This window comes from Mesoplodon densirostris, chromosome 3, assembly GCF_025265405.1.
Source record: "Mesoplodon densirostris isolate mMesDen1 chromosome 3, mMesDen1 primary haplotype, whole genome shotgun sequence".
NCBI lineage: Eukaryota > Metazoa > Chordata > Mammalia > Artiodactyla > Ziphiidae > Mesoplodon > Mesoplodon densirostris.
The window spans coordinates 83,204,001-83,224,142 of NC_082663.1; the positions used below are offsets into that span (position 1 = coordinate 83,204,001).

At 36.0% G+C, this 20,142-nt stretch overlaps 1 protein-coding gene across 2 annotated transcripts in view; it reads left to right on the forward strand.

Annotated features, from left to right (window-relative positions):
* The window catches only part of FAM174A (family with sequence similarity 174 member A), a 28,054-nt gene that overhangs the window by 6,349 nt on the left and 1,563 nt on the right, over positions 1-20,142 (forward strand). The window contains exon 2 of one of the 2 annotated variants that reach the window (XM_060091825.1): positions 8,823-8,957. In XM_060091825.1, the coding sequence (XP_059947808.1) occupies positions 8,823-8,957 (135 nt within the window). Of the gene's footprint in view, positions 1-8,822; positions 8,962-20,142 lie in introns of those variants that run through there. The other variant, XM_060091826.1, reaches the window with a different exon arrangement.

Here is a 20,142-nt window from a genome sequence, read left to right on the forward strand (position 1 = left end):
CAAATAGGAAAGAGGGGAGGGGGCCTGAAAAGAGGCCTTCTCTTCCTATGTTCTTTTTTTATCAAGGAGAAAAATCTTTCCCAGAAACCCCACTACTTGAATTAACCCCTTCTATCTCATTTGTCTGAACTGCTTCATCTACTTAGCCCTAGACAATGACTGGCAAAAGGGAAATTATATTTTCATGATTGGTTGCACCAATTATTATGATCATTATGTATCTCTTAGGGCTGGGCTCAGTTGCTGTCTAACCAAAATCATGGTACTGTTAAGGCAGAAGAGAGTTTACTTTAGGATAAACAAAAAGCAAATACTGTTACGGTGATCAAAACTAAGAGGTGGCCTAACCAGAAGATCATAAATGTACTTATTATTGTAAGTAGCTACCAAGTCATTACTTTTTACCATGAAAGGATGAACCAGAAAATGCAATTCACTTAAAACAATATATCCAGACTGGTATAATGTAAGATCATTGTGTAAGGGATCAGAAGACTGTTTGGTAGCTAATTTTGGACGTTGGTTAGAATTACTTTGAATCATTAGGAAGACAATATAGCTTAATGTTTAAGAACCTAGACTTGGGAATCAAACTGCTTGTATTTGAATCCTAGCTCTACCATTTACTGTCCCAAATTTAATTTGTCCTGAGCTTTGACTTTCTTTGTTTAGAATGAGGATACTTATAGGATTGTTGTGAGGATTACATCAGGTAATGCTTGCAAGCTGCTTAGCTCAATGCCTGACGTATGTGCACACTCGGTAAATAGTAATATTCTTAGTGAAATTTTTCTGTATCTAGAATTGCTATTGTAATATATTTGGGGGGTTTTATAGTATTTTCTGTAAAAAAATGTATTTCCCCCATACCATACTCTGTGGTATCCGACCTTTTAAACTATAATCAGCAAGAGATTAGTTCTGACAAGGCTAGAGATGGAGTGGGAGCAAGGGGGAAAAAGGAGGTTGTAAGAGAAATCTGCTAGAGCGTTGGTCATAGAGCCAGTCAAAGGTGAGGCGGGATGAATCTTAGAGGCGCTGGTTTGTAAATAAGACTTTAAAGTCGGTTGGGGAATAAACCCATTCTGAACTGTTAGAGGTGGAGGTCAGGAGAATTATCAGTCTTCACATCCCAAATTCTAGGGCCTAAAAGAGAACACTAGGAAATCTATATAAAGACAAAGAGGAAAGATGAGAAGGGAGCTATGTGCTGTGCACCTTCATGTAGGATACTTCATAGCTAAGCTATATGACATTTACTTAAGGTTTACTTTACCTGGGGATATCCACCAGAATACCATCAAATGGGAGGCAAATCTAAACACAAGAACTGATCGTACACTGAATTACAAGGAGCTTGTTTAGAAAAGGGGTCTATCAGAGAAAGCAACATTGCAATAACCTAAACATAGATAAACATGCATTTGATCTTTTCTTTTTTAACTTTTAGGTATTAGCAGTGAACATGTTATGGGAGATGAAGAGTGGCAGGATAGATACCATGCTGGGGAATCTTCTGTTTAGTGCTGCACTTGGTCAAGCTTGTGATAGTGACAGAGCCTGGTAACTTATAAGCCAATAGAGAGGACCCAAGAATAATTATGAAAAGAAGCCAAAAAGATTCAAAAGTTCAGTAGTCTATCAACTTGGGGTCAATAACTCATGACAGCACCATTGCTTTACATTAAAGTGGTATAATTACAATGATCCTTGAGAGATGAAAAAGAGTAGAATTAACTCATTTTATCCTATATATTAAGGCATGGATAGCTCTAGTGTTGGATATGGCTCCATGTAGAATGCTGAGATTTTAAAAGAAAAACAATAGTTTGGCTTTTGAAAGGATAAACTTCAATTATTTAGTGTGTAAATGAAGAATAACTACATGTTATAATATGGTAAATTTACATACCCAAAAGATAAAAATGAAACTCCACAGCACAGGATACAAGCTGAATATTGGTGATCCTAATTGAGGTAGCATATGAGAATCACTTGGGCTAAAGCAGGTGGGCAAATCTACCTAAAACATCCTAAATGAGTGTCTTAGAGGTCCTGGAGTGAATGCATGTTTAATATGCTTAATTATTCTAGCACTGTGTGTGTGGGTGTGTGTGTGGGTGTGTGTGTGTGTCCTGAGCCAGGGGGCTATTACCCAAATTACAATTTAAAAATTGGCTAGATCCCTTAGGTTTTGCTGTGGTATGGCTCTGGAGATGGTGTTCTTTCAGGCTTCTCTTATACGAGAGGGATGATTTGCATATAAAATTGTAGGTGTCTTTGTTATACAGAGAAAATGCAAGACCTATTGTGAATCTGAATATTTCAGTTAAATAATTTAACATATATTTATTAGGCATATGTTTTTTTTGTTTTTTTGTTTTTTGCGGTACGTGGGCCTCTCACCGCTGCGGCCTCTCCCACTGCGGAGCACAGGCTCCGGATGCGCAGGCTCAGCGGCCATGGCTCACGGGCCCAGCCGCTCCGCGGCATGCGGCATCCTCCGGGACCGGGGCACAAACCCGTGTCCCCTGCATCGGCAGGCGGACCCCCAAACACTGCACCACCAGGGAAACCCTAGGCATATGCTTTATGCCAGTCCTTGTGTGCTGTAGGCAGAGTGATAAGAACAGATCTAATTCCTATTCCCATGAAAGTAATGGTCTAATAGGGAAGATAAAAAGATTACAAAAATAAGAGTGCAAGTACATCTTTGATAAGTTCTTCAAAGGATATGTGCATGGGTGGTATGGAAGCCAATAATAGGTGCTTGTGACCTAGCTGGGTAGATTAGGGAAGCCTTCCTTGTAAAAATGAATAGGCAGTACCACAGCAATACTGTGGTGCCAATGTCAGAGAAAGCATAGCTATTATGAGGGAGTGAGGGAAGGCTTTGTCAATGGAGTATAGAAAGTGAAGTAGAATGTAGAGTCAAGAGCAAGGTGAGGCTAGAGGGAAAAGTATGAGCCATCCTGTGTTGAACTTTATAGGCCTTATTACAGAATCATTTACTGCCAAGCAGTAGGAAACCACTGGTAATTTTAGAGGGGAGATTGGTAAGTGACCAGAGTAGACAGAGGTAGACAGTTATAAAGCTATTTTAATAATTAAGGCAATAGACAGTAGCAGTGGTAAGCACTATAAGTGAACTTCAGTGATTCTCAGGAAGTTCAGTCAATTGGACTTCGTGATTGTGGCAGCCATGGAGGTACACTGATCAAACCTCCCTTTAAGAGACCCTGCTGTGGGGATAGCCTCTAGTTTCCACAGCTTTGGATCTGTCACAGCATGCATGCCAGTGCCATGATTCCTAGACCTGCTTCCAGCCAATGATTGAATGTAGCCAAATCTGGTCATCGTGACTGAAAGAGGACTCCCTTCTCTAATAGGCAACCTTTGCTTAAGGACATACCATTGGTCTGGTCCAAACTTTCTCAGAATTGCATTGCACTGGTACTGCTGTTCCTATCCTGTCATCCTTTCTACTCTCACAGGTGTCAGACCTGTATCACCCTCTGTAGGATTTCCTCCTCGTCTCCAGCTCCCTCCCTCTTTATCCTTCAGAAGCCTTTCCCTTGATAAATCTTCTGCATACTGTATTAGTTTGCCAGGGCTGCTATAACAAAGTACCACAAACTAGGTGAACTTAACAAAATTTTATCACATCACAGTTTTGGAGGCTAGACATTCGAAATCAAGGTATTGGCAGTGTCGGTTTCTTCTGAGAGTTATGAGGGAGTGTTCTGGACTGAATGTTTACATCCCCCCCCCAAAGAATTCATATGTGACTGTACTTGAAGATAAAGCCTGTGAGGAGGCAAAAAAGGTTAAATGAGGTCATAGGGGAGGGGCCCTCTCTAATAGAGCTGATCCCTTATAAGAAAAGGAAAAGACTCCAGATTGCTCTCTTTCTCTTCCTTTACACCCAAAGAAGAGATCATGTGAGCACACAGTGAAATGACAGCTGCCGACAAGCCAAGGGAAGATGCCTCAGAATGAAACCTGTCTTTCAGATACCTTTATCTTAGACTTCCCAGCCACAGAATGGTGATAAATAAATTTCTGTTGTTTAAGCCATCAAGACTATGGTATTTTGTTATGACAAACTGAGCAGACTAATACAGAGAAGGTTCTGTTCCAGGTCTCTCTCCTTGGCTCTTAGATGGGCCATCTTCATGATCACTTGATGTTCTCTCTGTATCCATATCTGTCTCCAAATTTCATCTTTTTGTAAGGACACTGGTCATGTTGGAGTAGGGCTCATTCTGATGACTTCATTTTAACTTGACTGACTCTGTGAAGACCCTGTTTTCAAACAACACCACATTCTGAGCAACTAAGGATTAGGATTTCAACATATGAATATTCAGGGGCCACAATTCAACTCATAACATACTCATCTCTTACTGGTGTCTGCTTCTTGAAAAACGTGACATTTCAGTGATGGATTAGGTTTGGTGAATAGGAGATGAAGATGAGAGAGATTTCAGATAAAATAATTTTTACTGTGTGTTATATATTGGGTTGAATTTCTTCATGAAAATCATAGACAACTAAAATTGTGGCTCACCAATTTTTATTAAGTTATGTCTCAGTGCAAAAAAAAAATGAGTTCCAAAACCATTCTTCATCAGTAATTCACTTTTCTTGCCAAAAAAAGTCAAGGCACACAAATTCTGTATCATTAGTCGTACCTTTATTAAGATTTACTCTGCTTTATCATTGTGCCTAATCATATAGGAGAGTGTATGTCTATAAAATATACACTAAATACTATATTCCTCAGTCAGTTTTGAATGCATAATAGAAGAAATTAAGGAATAATATTACTTATATAATTCCTTACTTAATAATACCCTACAGGCATTCAGTTAAAACAAGAATATCAGATCGGTACAGCAAGTTACAGCAGGTTACATTGATTGGTTTTCTCCCTTTCACAGAGTAGTAAAATGAAATGGAGTTTTATTCTGTTGTGTTTATTTTATGTGGCATCATACATTTTTACATAAAATTTTATCAACCTTACTTAGTAGTTTAGTTTTAGTTTTCTACTGTAGCTTTTACATGTTATTTAAACAGAAATCATTCTTACCGACCTGAGTATAATGGAACATAGTATAATGGAATCTGCATCTATTTTAGACAGCTATTTGAATAATAACTTGAATACCTGGAAGGTATCTGATCAAGATCATTTACCTGTGATTGCCATGTGGTGAATGAATATAATTCAATATAATAATAAACCATATTGCTATTTTCTTTTGCCTTCTTAGGCTTCCGTATTTTCCTCTCTACACATTTATAGATAAAGTCCCAATTTTTTTGTTAACTGAAGAGCCAACAAAATTTTTTTTCAGGTTGCAGTTATGCATTTACTATGTCTGGTAGAAAACTGTGCATATCTATGATTATATGTATGTAGTTATTAACATACATGGACAAATTGGGCATCATGAGCTTAATGAAAACATTAATTTGTAGGAAAAGAGCCATAGCTGTTAAAATTGCATGAATTTTAAATCCTCCTCTTTTGTTTAAAAATAATGTACACTGCATATTAAAAAATGGAAGTAGCCTTTTTACTTAAAGTTTCAGTATATTTTTATGTGTATTGTATTTTTCACTTCATGTTTATTAGTATTTTAAGTAGGCGGTTCATTGAATCAGCCCAATAATTTTAAAGCTTTATAAGTGTTCCTGGCTTTCCCTGAGAAAAATCACTGCATATGGATGTGTTTTATTATATTTGATGTTTTTATGGCCATAAAACTGTCATGACCATGTAGCCATCACCGCCTATGTCCTTGGACTTAGGAAAGACATTCTTAGGGAAGTTGCATTTCAAGTTTAAATTCTATTTAACAATATATAGTTTTTTATTTGACTTATTGTATGAATTAGTGACATTTACCAAAATACTAAATTCATTTTAACTGAACTGCATTCCCCTATTTATTTGGTGCCTGAGAGTACACAGTCTTTGCATGTGAAGTAGGTTCTTATTAAAGAGTTTGGATTCAGAAGGTGGTATTTATATACACGTTAAAAGACAGTAGAAGCTGAAATAAATGATAAAATGCTCACACCAATGCAGTCAAATGTTTAAACAGAAAGAGAAAACAGTGTTGTTGGGCAGATTAGATTAGCCACTCACTGAAAGCTTGGAAAATCATTCAAGGTATGATGATGACCTTGGAAGTGGAGAAGAGTGTCAGCTGAGATAAATGTCAAAAGTCCTTAAACTCTATGTTCATATCATTTCCTTTTTAAAGACTTGGCAAGGTATCCTGTGACTGACAATGACCTGGTTATTAACATATTGACTATTTGATATGTAATATGTGACTTGAAAGAATCTAGTTTATTTCCAAAAATAATTTCACATGACTGAAAATGCCAGAATGTTTGGAAGCCATATGGTTTAGAAAGTTGAGCAACAGACTGGCAAAAAGGAAGAGAAGAAATTATGACTCTGAATATTCTTAACTTAAGCTGCCAAGTGGCTTCACTCATTCTTATGTATTCACTTTTTTAAATCAAAGCAATGCGTGCAAATGTTATTAAATCTTGTGGTTCAAAAAGACCAATAGTGAACTATAATTCCCCTATACCTTTCTATTCCTACTTCCAGTGTCAGTACTTCTATCATTTCTGTTCTTAGTTCTTCTGTGAATTACTTTCATAAGTCTAAATCAGAGATTGGCAAACTGACCCATAGGCCATATCCAGTCTGCTGACCTGTTTTTTCTAAGGCCTATGATCCAAGAATGTGTCTTACATTTTTAAAGCGTTGTAAAAAATCAAAATAATAACTGAAGAAGTTAAGATGAATGTGTGACAGAGACCATATGTGATGTACAGTGCCTAAAATATTTACTGTCTGATCCTTTACAGAAAAAAGTTTAGATTTCTGGTCTACATAAGGTATGTGTGTATGTGTATGTTTATCAGCATACACACATATTCAATGCATAGAAACATGCACACATATATATACTTGTAAATTTAACAACCTAAACACATGTAATTTTTCACTATATAAAGACAGGCTTATACTTCATACCATCACCAGTTCTACCTCATTTTTGCCAGTTATTAGTATTAACTCTTTCACTGGTTATATTTGTAGCTTTAAATACTATACTTAAACCTCGGTTTCCTTTTCTACCATCTTTGGGTGGGCATATACAATAGATTTTTAGGCAGTGATTAGTGGAAATTATCTCGATTTTTACCTAAAGTTAGTAATATTTTGTAAATTTTGATCACTCAGCCAGGTACTTTATACCCAGAAGCTAGCACAATGCCTGATGCTTAGTAAGCCTCAACTATTTCTTAGTAAGGCTCAAATATATATACACACACGGGACAGTTTGTCTCCTAGGGGTCCCCACTATCATTTTTACAGAGGCTCGTATTGCTCTATACTTGGTGCTATAGTTGTAGTATTTCTTATCACACTTATTACCTCATACAAAGTGAATCAGAATTTAAGTAAACTTATTTGTTATTACTTGCTATCTTCTGTTTTGTTTTTAAACTCCCATAGATACTTGTGTGAAACATTTTTCTGTGTGTATAGAGTTGAGGTTGTTACGTTGGAGGTGATTTAGGCATTGATTTCAGGGTCAGATTTGGATCACTGAACTAGAATATGATGTCACTCAGACCCTCAACAAATATTTAAGGAGAATCTTAATCAGACACTGTGCTACAAAGTAACAATACAGTGGTGAACATGATAGGCATGGCTTCTCCCCTCATGCAACTTAGTGGGAGAGACAGGCAAATAAACACTCAAATAAATACATACGTAGCACACATAAATGCAAATTGAGATAAATAATTTGAAGGAAAAGAACAAGTTATTAGAGAAGGAGACAGTAGGGTTCTAAATCATGAGACGTCTTCATATATATACAGATAATAGTCAAATATTAAAATATTTAAATATTAAATATTAATAATATTTATATTATTTATATTATATATTATAATATATTATTATTAAAATATTTTCCCTCCTCTAGAGCAGTAGTTCTCAAACTTTAGTTTGCATCAGACTCACAAGGAGTGGTTGTTCAAACACTGGTTTCTGGGCCCCAAATTCAAAGTTTCTTACTCACTAGGTCCGGGTGGGCATGAGGATTTGCACTTCTAATAAGCCCCTAGATGACTGTGATTCTGCTGATCCAGAGAACCACACTTCAAGAACCATTGATCTAGGATAGTGGCTTTCAGTACATTGGAGACACTTGTAGAACGTTAATAAGCTATTGATGCCTAGTTCCTATCCCTGGAAATTATAATTTAATTGTATGGCGATACGGCCCGAGTAAGGAGCTTTTTAAAATACCCTAGGTGATTCTGATATGCAGCCAGGAGTGTACCTAGTCTAGAATTGGAGTGCATATATACATACAGTTTCATAGTGGGGCAGAAAGTACCTAACACTGCACAGTGGTAAGAAGGCATGGAGGAGATGGGAAAAAGGCTGGAACATAAGCCTTCAGTAAAAATATTGTACCAGAACTATGACTTGAGGGATCATCTGTCAACATTATACGTTGACAGAAAGAGAAGAAGGTATGTCAGACAGAAGAAATGGTGATGGCACAAACATACAGGAGTAGCTTTTGTTTAATTAATAATCCTAGGTGGTAAATTGGTTTCGTTTCTGAAATATAACCATTCTGATATTGAATGCCTCCAATGTCAGAAACTGGGATAATTTATTTTTAGTTTACAAGTAAGTATAAAGATCATCTATACCACATTCAAATAATTTTTATTCATTAATATGTTCTATTTAATAGGATGAGAAGAAGAAACCGAAAGACTAGGAGATACGGAGTTTTGGACACTAACATAGAAAACATGGAATTGACACCTTTAGAACAAGATGATGAGGATGATGATAACACATTGTTTGATGTCAATCATCCTCGAAGGTAAGTGTTGAGCAGTTTAAAGCCATGAGTCAGGAGGTACTTTGACAAGTAAACTGAAAAAATAAAGTAGAATTTCATTTAACAGTTTGTATCCTAAATGATTATTTTCAGTTCTGTTTAATGAAGTTCTTTGTGATACCCAACCAATAGCTCACATTCGCATTGCTTTGCTAAAAGAGATGTAAACAATAGAATATCATCCCCCAAAGAAATCATTATTGTAGATCTCCTTGAAGAGCTTGGTCCTTTTCCTTTTAACTGCTGCATAATAATAATTGTGTGTGTGTGTATATTTGTGTGTGTGTGAGAGAGACAGAGAGACAGAGAGACAGAGAGAGAGAGACAGAGAGAGATTAGTAAACTTGATTTTCTTTTTGCATTCTGAAAATATTTTGGTTTTAGTCTGGGTTATTCTATTTGTAAACAGTGTTTTCGGCAGAATTATGGGACTAATGGTCAGTGGTCTGACAGTGTGGCTATAACGTCTATTCTCAAATCTATTCTCACTGAGTGTTAAGATCTTTCCTAAAAGGTTTGGATAAACAAAGTTATATGGATATAGACTAGTTTCAATGCAAATGGAATGAGGAAAGGAGGCAATAAAGGTTCCACTCAATAGGGAAAGACATGACGGAATAGAGGAGGAATTAGTTGGATGAAGGAAAACTGGAGTCCAGAATCAGGTACATATAGAAAGAGAACAGGAATCTGGGGGTTAAAAAAAAGACTCAACAAAAATTGGGCTATTAAATCAAATACATATGAGCTTTTAATTGCTGGTAATTCATTCATTTAATAAAAATACATTCGTGAAATGCCATAAAATAGTATTAGAGACCTGATATATAAACATGAACAAAACAACTGTATTTGTTCATTAGGGATTCAGTCTCTTAGTGAAAATAAACATGAATAGAATACATAAAAATGTTTTTATTTAGAATATTCTAAAGTTTATTTAGAACATTCAAATATACCCCCTGAAAGGTCTTAAATTGCCTATAAAGTATTGTACAATGCCCATTAAGTCTAATATTGCCAGTTGTTGACTGCTTCTTTAGGTGTGAACCTGATGAAGTTGCTTGCGTGCATTTAGGAGCCACTGTGTGTAATAGATACTTATCTTTACACACTAGATTGACAGTAATTGTGAAATACAGTTGGGAACTGAGACTGACTGAGGGAACACCTCACCATTTCTCTCATCTTGGGCTCACCCTACAGAAGGTGTTCATTGAGGAGGATGGGGGGTGAAGTCTCACTTTTTATATAATTATTTCCCTTTAATTTTCAGCAAAGTTTTTATAGTATTTTAAAAGTGTGGTATTTGTAGTATTTTAAAAAGCTAAATGCATATGAGGTACCTCTTCTGTACACACACAGAAAGGGAACACAAAAAAGGAAGCTGTTGACTTAGGAAGTCAGGGTTGTTTCCAAAGAGGAACTGAATTTGAAGCCCAGTTTGTCTATTTTAAGTGTGCTTGACAGTCAGAAGCAACCACCCAGAGCTTAGTAGTTGTGAAAAATGATAGTTGTTCAGAATGCAAGCAGCAGAAAATGTCTGGAATGCAGCCTGTTGTGTGTGCACATGTATTTATACATGCAAGGTGTTATACCTGGGGATCAGTCGTGACAAGTCATGGGGATGGGCAAGGTCTTTTTTTTTTAGGAAAATAGGAAGAATTTTTTTTTTTTTTTTTTTGGCGGTACGCAGGCCTCTCACTGTTGTGGCCTACAGGCTCCAGACGCACGGGCTCAGCGGCCATGACTCACGGACCCAGCCACTCCGCGGCACGTGGGATCTTCCCGGACCGGGGCACGACCCCGTGTCCCCTGCACTGGCAGGCGGACTCTCAACCACTGTGCCACCAGGGAAGCCCGGAAGAATTTTGTAGTCTTTTAAGGAGTTTGGTAGTGCCCTGCTATCGTTGGAGAACTATTGATGCCACTTGACTGGAGTATATGTAATCAGATAACGAGATCTGTGTTGTAGTAGTGGGGAAAGTGGCCTAGGAGTGATGAAGAGGGACAGCACTAGGGAAGGTAGGAGGGGCATAAAGAAGGGGATAGTTTCCATGAGATATAGTTACCTGTAGCCATCTTTTATTCTGTATCTTGCTTCATCACAGACCTTTCTCCCATATTTATCCCTCTCTTATGCCCTGCTTCTCATGAATCTTGCATTCCATTAGGGTGCTAGACATTAATCAGAGTTACATAAACAGAGAAAGAATAAGAATGGGGTGGTGTGAGAACGTATAGTGGGAGCACAGAACACTTAACCAAAAACAAATGGTCCAGAAAAGCCTCTTGGAAGTACATGTAAACTGAGACTTGAGACATGAGTAAAAATTAGCTAAATGAAAGGTGGATACAGGGGCAGGAGTTGGAGACAGAACTGCAGTCACAAAGTACCAGAAGCAAAAGAGTATAGTATAGTGTATTCAAGAAACTCAAAAAAGTTATATATATGCTATATTAATATGTGTGAAATAAATGAATGGGTGGATGAATGATTTTTGAGCTTTGAATGCAAAAGGAAGAGGGTAAGGCAGAACAAAGAATCAGAAGGCAGGCTGTGATCCATGTTAATCAGTTAGAAATTATTCTACAGGTTACAAAGAGACACTTGGAAAAATTTAAGACAGGGAAAACAATCAAAGCTATAGTTTGAAGATTACTGTGCATAAATTGGAGAAGAGTAAGATAAGGAGTAAGGTGACCAGGAAGAAGACCCGTTAGATGGTACACGTACATGGGGTGGCCTGTGCTAGGTGATAGCAAGAGAAGTAGAGAGGAGTGAATTATTCAAGAGGCTTTGAAAGGTATTATCAACAAGATTTAGGTATTGTGTTTGGGGGGTGAAAGAGAGAGAAATGGTAATAATGGAGAAGCAAGTTTGGGGAGTAATGATAATGATAATTATCAATGATAATTGATAGTGAAATCAGCTTGAATTTTTTAGTATTATGATACCATTTACTTAAAAATCTTAGAATAAACTTTAACGTACATATGTCTAGATTAAGTAAGGAGAACAGCACATTGTTAAGTATACTTACCTATTCATTCATTCATTCATCCAATAAATGAATGATGTAGCAGCTAGTTTATACAGCAACTATTTAATGCCTGGCACTAGTCTAGGTGCTTGGAACACATTAAAGCAACAGAATAGAAAAGAAAAATCTTTTAAATCCTGACTTTGTGAAGCTTAGCTTCTAGTGGGGAAGAGGTGAGATTGGGGGGTTGACAGTTCATTTTCATTTTTACTTTTCCTTCTATATACTTCTATGTTATTTGATATTTTTTCTTCAAAGAGCATATGTTCATACATTACTTAAAAAGAAAAAACTTTTTGTCTGGGAATAATTTCAAATCTACAGAAAAGTTATAGGAATAAAAATAGTACAAAGAGTATCCTAAACTTTTTATCTAGAATCACCTTTCCCTAACATTTTACTTTATTTGTTCTCTTGTGTTCTCTCTTTCACTCACATAATACAGATATGGAAGAATGCATCCCTCTCATCTTATATTTAAGTGATGTTCTGGTATTTCCTCATAATTAGATTCAGAGTATGCATTCTTGGTGGAAATACTACATAGATCTTTCTACATCCTTCTCAGGATATTGTATCTGGAGACACATAGTGTCCATCTGTCCTTCAGTAGCAGTGGTAATTGTGATGTACCTCTTCAAGGTTTTGTCTAATTTCTCTAGTATGCACTGTTTTTTTCCCCTTTGCAACTAATAAATAGACATTTTAAAATCATGAAAATATTTTGCTTATCATCAACGTTTCCCCCTAGGTTTAGTACCCATTTGTTGTGATTCTTGCCTGATCTAATCTTCACTATGATAGTTGCAAAATAATGATTTTCCAACCACAACATTTCCTCCATATTTACCATTCAGCATGGACACTGTACTGTAAGCAAGAGCTTACCCTCATTTCTTCTTTTTCTACCTATCTGTGTGCCTATCTAACTACCTATCTATCTACTTAACTATCTATCTACTTATTGACATTATGGAATCATGATTTTCTCTTTTTTCAAAGGTTTATAATTCACTGATGTACTTGCCAGTGGGAGCCTCTTCAAGCTGGCTTCTGTGCACTTGTGACTTGCTCCCTTTTTTTTTTTTAAGCACTTCCTTACATTTTGGCCTAACAAGGTGTTCCAGGCTCATTTTGTACCTACCCTGCTACAGCCATGGAATCAACCATTTCTCCAAGGAGGCCTAGTTCCTTTGGGTACTAGGTGAGCTTTTTGTTACTGGGTGTCCTTGCTTCTTGGCCCTGTCAGCAGACAAGCTTATGAAATGTATACATAAGCGCACGTGCGTGCGCACACACACACACACTATACATGCATATTTGCATATATGTGCATACTTTAGATATTATTACTTCACACCTCCCATTCTACCATTCCAGTCTATCCACACTGGGTTCTTTCTTGCCTTCTTCCTTTTCCATAGTGGCATTTTTCTTGTTCATTGTGTTAAGAATGTCTCCCAGCAACATCCTGGCTCCCAGCAACATCAACACGTTTACTTCTTTGCTCAGTCTTATAATAAAACTGATATAGTTTCAGAATCGCTTTGCCTAGAGCACTACAATAAACAGACCTACCAAGAAGAGTTTAGGATTTGTTTGCAGTTTTCTCCTCAGAGCCTCATCCTGCCCAGGACTGAGGGTAGTCGGATACAGTAAGTAATTTGGCTTAGTTCTTTTTTTTCTCCCCTTTTCTATGTGGTTGTAATAGTCATTTGAAATATAATTTAAGTCATTTGCTCGCTTCTGTTTTAGATTTATTCTGTCCTTCCCATTTTTATTGTTTTTTTTTAATATGAAAAATACTAACATGCTTCCAAAAGTAAAAACTATACCAAAAAAATTTAAGAATATACACCCACTCACTCTCTGGTACACTCAGAGAAGTAGCACTCCCTCATATCCCTTCCACTCCATTCTTCCCATCTCACCCATTGTAGATAATCAACTTCATTATTTTCTGGTTTGTCCTCCTGTGGTTCTTTTGATGAAAGTTGGTTGGAATATGTTATTTCTTATGTTTTTCTTCTTTCTTACACAAGAGGTAGCATATAGTGTATATTCTTTTATATTTTTTGCTTGCGCTTAATAGCATCTCTTGTAAGTCATGCTACATAAGTTCATAGAGATTTTATTTTTCACAGCTACATAGTACTCCATGTTGTGTATGTATCATGATTTATTGAATCAATTGCCTATGCTCTGATGTTTAGGTAGTTTTCAATGATTTTGCAATTACAAATTATACTGCAGTGAATAAACCTGCACATACATATTTTTATATTATTGGAGGTGTATGCTCAGGGTAAATTTATAGGAGTGGGATTATTATCAAAGGGTGTGAGCTCAGTTTTAACCATGAATATTGGAGGTGCCTATGATATCCCAGAGGACATAGCAAATTGGATGGATTCATTTTTTCACTAAGAGCAATGATAGACTATCTGCCATATATCCCCAGGCACTCTACTAAGCTCTGGGGATATAGTGGTGAACAAAAATGGACAAAATGCCCAGCCTCATGTAGTTAACAATAGATATACATACATAGGCCAGAAATACAGAACAAAGAAGTCTGAGCTAGACTTAGAATTCCCAATTATTGTTTTTTGACCTTGCTAAAACCAGAGGTAATGCTCTTCTCTAAGCCCGACCTACTTTTGCACCTTTTAAAATGAGCAATAAGAAGGATATTTCAGGGTGCCAAGAAGCAAAGACCAGTTTTTCTATTCCCCTTTTATTTTCTTCTTCAAACAGCATTAAATAACACCTACACTGATTTTAGATCTCTACTGTGATTTTTTTCAAGGTCTATGCACACATGGACCTCTTTTTCTGTCTCTCACTTTGAGGAAGGTAGACTCATTTCTTTTCTAGTAATGGACAGAAGTTTCAGAGAAGTGTGGATAGAGGTGTGTTTGTATTCCTATTACCTTCTGTAACTTAGAGATTATTTTCTGTTGAGATACACAGTCCAAACTCTATTACTTCATTTGAAGTAGATTCAATGGGCAGGACTTTTCTCTGATCTTCCAATGTTGGTATTAGATATTAAATGTGCATTATGCCATCAATTTATTCAACATTTCAAATTTATCTTGTGGGAAAGATGCACAGATCTTCCTCGACTTACAATGGGGATATGTCCTGATAAAGCCAGTGTAAATTGATGATATTGTAAGTCAGAAATGCATTTAATAAACCAAACTTAACTGAACATCATAGCTTAGCCTGGCCTACCTTAAATGTGCTCAGAGCACTTATATCAGCCTATAGTTGGGCAAAATCATCTAACACAAAGCCTATTTTATAATAAAGTGTTGAATATCTCATGTAATTCATTGAGTACCACACTGAAAGTGAAAAACAGCTTGGTTGTATGAGTACAAAATGGCTTTAAGTGTATCATTTGTTTACCCTCGTGATCGCATGGCTGATTGGGAACCATGGTTCCCTGCCACTGCCCCGCATCACAAAAGAGGAAAGATAATACTATCCTGAGAAAAGATCATAATTCAAAATTTGAAGTATGGTTTCAACTGAATGCATATTATTTTCATACCATGATAAAGTCAAAAAAATAATTGTTAAGTCAAACCATCATAAGTTGGGGACTATCTGTATAGATCCTATTGTAACTCACTTTAATAACAGCTGATAATCATGGCTGATGCCATTTGTTGCTCTCTATAAAAGGGAAAAATCAATACTTATATGGAGAGTGTATCACAAGGTCTTCATAGGCCCTGAAAGAGGATTTTCAGCAAGGGCTTCCCAGAGCAGTCATATAAATGGTAGAAAAAAGCAAAGGAATGTATGACAGTGGTAGAGAGAATGTCTTTAGAGGGATAAAATCAAGCAGGGGTCCTATCACTGAGTCAGGGGGAAACCTGGACAGAGTGGGGTAGCAGAACTATAATAGGTGTAATCATAATAATCACTTAATAGTAAATACCTGCCTTAGTGCAGGATGTACCAGACACTGTGCTAGGCTCCTTAACAATGAAATCATCAAGACCACCTTGCAGGGTAGTTTCTATTGCTCTCACTTTAAAGATAGGAAAACTGAGGCTCAGAGAGTTTAAGTAATCTAGGCTTCTCTTCCTGCTGCAATCTCATTTCATTTTTCAAATATTTATTTGATTTATACCCATAAAAAGAATAATTCTAAAGTCTGTTCATTCTGTCTTCTATACAAGCACTCGCTATTGTTCATTTTTCAAATGGGACCCCCAAAATTAGGAATATAAATATTATTATTTGCCTGCCTTGCCAACTGCAGTGCAGAATCATATTAGTGTACAGTATAACTGCTGGTGATTCTTGTTGGATCATGTCTTACTGATGGTTCTTTCATTGTTTAAGTGCTTTCTAAAATTAGTTTATCTTCATTTTCCAAATTCTATCCACAAAATAACGGGAAGCAAGTCATTTCCAGAGAGGTAAATTAATTTCCTTGCTTACAATTTCATCACAGTATAAAACTATCCTTTTGTAGTCAGCTCTTTCTGAGAGCGGTGTTTTTAATGTGGCTTTTAGTACATAAAAATTTTAATAGTAATTGTTGGTGGCTAGAATTTGGAGTGCTTATTTTTAACTTTCTTTGCATTAGATTGAACCATATGAAACTGCTAGTATATGGTTTAACCTAAATTTCCTGAAGGCAGTTTATTATTTCATGTAATAAGATATAACAGGTAGGGCCAACTCCAGGCACAGTACATCAGGGCTCTGGCTTCTGTTCTTCGTGATCCCTTTGACTCTGACCATCTTCATGTGCGGGCTTCATTCGGAGGCCAATAATAGAATGGTGCCAGCAGTTCCTATAATCATGCCCATGAATAGTAATTTTCAGTGGAAGTTAGGGACCAGCTATCTTGTGTCTCCTTCTTAGGAATGAGAATAGTTTCCCCAGAAACTCTGTTTAACAGAGTTTTGTTTTTGTTTTTGTTTTTCATATCATTGGTTATGTGATCATTCCTAAACTAAACCCTTGCAAGAAAAATGGAAGTACCATGATTAGTTCAGAATTATTATCTGGGGTTGAATGGATATTGAGGACTTAACCATCCTTACCACTAGATTTAAGCATTGAGGTTAATACAGTCAAATTGGGAAAGTTTGTAGGTATGTGGAAAAAAATAGCTCAAGCAGTTTCGTTAATATGACTTCTCTTGAATTTGCTATTGATATCCTAATTTTGTACATTAGAGGTAATTTCTTTTGTTTGGTTACTGAAACATTTTGCACAAAGGAATTATAAAACTGAAAACCAAATATCAATTCTTTAACAATTGTGTAGGACGTTTTAGCTCACTCAGATAGAAAAACCGATGAGTAATCAGAGACAGCTGTATATTAACTAAAAATTACCTTCATTTTTCTTTAAAAAAATGTTGGAAATAAATACTCATAAGCAGTCTCAAAAACGCAGTTTAAAACAGTGCTTTACAACACAAAACAAGTGGAAAAAATACCTTGTTATTCTGTTTGATTTCTGCTGAACAGTAAAGTTATTATTATTATTTTATATTGATGTACTCTGTAGGACATTTTGGCAATCTTGGTAGCAGCTTCTAAAAGCTAGTACTGCTATCACTTCAAGGCTATTCTAGTGACTTCTGCCAAGTATGTAATTTAAAAAACTCTATATTTGCTTTTTAGCTACTTCCATTCTGCTTCATTAAATTTAATATTGTATTGTATATGTTCATTACATTTGTGCTCAATGTTACTTGGCCACAAAGTATTTTCTGGTTATTAACATCAGCATATCACAGTCAGGAAGCAGATTTGATATAAGTGTGTTAACCAGAAACTCTCATTAAGAAGATCTTATTCAAACAGTTATCAATTTGAAAATAGTTCTAATTTCTAAATCACTACTTTCAATGTGGAGCATAACATTTTATCAGAATAAACACTAAGGTTATTCAAAGTAAATAGAATATGTATAGGAATATGTCAAAGTACTAATGCTTATTTTAGATAGAAATTGGTATTTAAGGATGTCCAGTGTGTGTTACTAGTAGGATAGTCTGTAGTTTACCCATTTAAAGGGAACTATGCTGTCTTTGTCATTATTTAAACAGGTAATAAAAGAGAACCTTCATGTAGGGTTTTGGGGTTTTTTGTATGTTTTACTTTTTTGTGGACATTGAGCCTTAGAAGAAAATTTGCCTTGCTCCATTCATCATCACAGTATCCTTATTGGTTAAGAACATGAATAATTTGTATATTATTTCAACAAATTATATGTAACATTAAATTCTGTTTGGTAATGCTGTTTTCTCATCTCAGCACATGGTCTAGAGTTGCCCTGTCTAATTTGATAGCCACTAGCCATATGTGGCTCTTCAACATTTGAAATTTGACTAGTGTGACTGAGGAACTGAATATTTAATTTTATTGGGTTTTAACTAATTGACATTTTAATTTAAATTGCCAGATTCCTATTGTGTTGGACAGTACAGACCTAGAGCAGAAGTGTTTGACTGATCTGGTCTAAACTAATTCTGTCAACTGGAAACTTACAGAACAGTTGAATCACAAGTTTCTGTTCATATAGCACTTGATCTATTTAATAAAATGTTTACTTACTGCTTTGGTTCAGGATTTATATTCTGCCGTGATAGTCTGGATTGCAGACTCTCTGAGGTATATAGTGGGATAGTTGGGCGTGGGTCGCAGAGCATAGCCACCTGTAAGGTTGATTTATGTGAATGGGGTTGCAGGACAGTACAGGGACAAGGACCTCAAGTTTATGGACAGAAAAAGTCCTAAACACAATTATTAAGGCATTAACCTTTCCCAGCATTCTCAGATAGTGTTCCTTCTTTAAAATCCAAAGACATTATCTCTTCTTTAAAAGGACCAGGGAGAAAAAAAACTCCAGTAATCTAATATTTGCAAGTGTATTTAAATGAACAAAGAATAACAATACTCTTGATTACACTAGGACAGTTTTTCCTTTCAAACTTGATTTGGTTTAATAGCCATTTTGATAGTTTAAGATTTTCCCAGTTAGCTCTTAGTTTGTCCTTGAAAATGTCTTTTTTTATTGTATCATTGCATAATGTGTAGAGACAGAACATTCTTGAAGCTTGAAAAATACTCAAACTGAGTTTTCCATAAAATGTATTAATACTACAGACTTGCTTTACCTCATAGAAAAACATGTGGTAAAAATATTTAACATGAGATCTACCCTCTCAAATTTTTAGTTACATAATATGCTATTGTTAGCCTTAGATGCAATGTTATTTAACAGGTCTCTAGAACTTATTCATCTTGCATAACTGAAACTTCATACCCTTTAGAATATCAATTCCCCATTTCCCTTTCCCCTCAGTCCCTGGTAACCACCATTCTACTTTCTGCTTCTGTTAGATTGACTATTTCTTGTTACAAGTAGTAGAGAACCTAGAGTTACAGAGACTCAAGTCTTTTCCTATCATAAGAAGTCTGCAGGAGTTGACTCCTAGCATCTATTCAACGGCAGTTTGATTACAGGATCTCTACATCTATGCAGTTTTCCCAAATCTTTTCTGATGTTTGTTTTATCGTGGTTATATGGCTGCTTCCATTTTAGCCATCACATCTGTATTCCAGAAAACAAAATAGTGAGAGGCAAGAACCCAAGCCACATCTGTCTCTTTATCAGGAAATCAAAATTTCTCAGAACCGTCCCCTTCCCCCCAACAGACTGCCACCCTACTTTGCTCACAAAAAAATCAGTATTTTTATTAGCAAACAAAAAGGAGATAATAAATATTGAGCACACAGTTTATAATATGTCACTCTGGCTATTCAGAGTATTTTCTGAAGGTTAAATTTGGCAACTGGCAAAAGAGAAATGTTGGGTTTGGAGTTGTGGGTCACTAAATGTAGGCATGAATTCCGAGGAATTATTGTTCATGAGTAGCAGGTTTTTTAATGACCTTCAATATATGTTTTTGAAAAGCTTAAATTTACCCTCAAATTAAAATTTATTAGAATCTCATTAGCTTGTAATAATCTAATCATTTAGAGATCTATTATAGATTGTTTACTAGAGATTCAGACAAAACAATAAGTTGGAAGAGAGTATTAGTCATTCTCATAGGTATCTCCAGTGAAGTTCT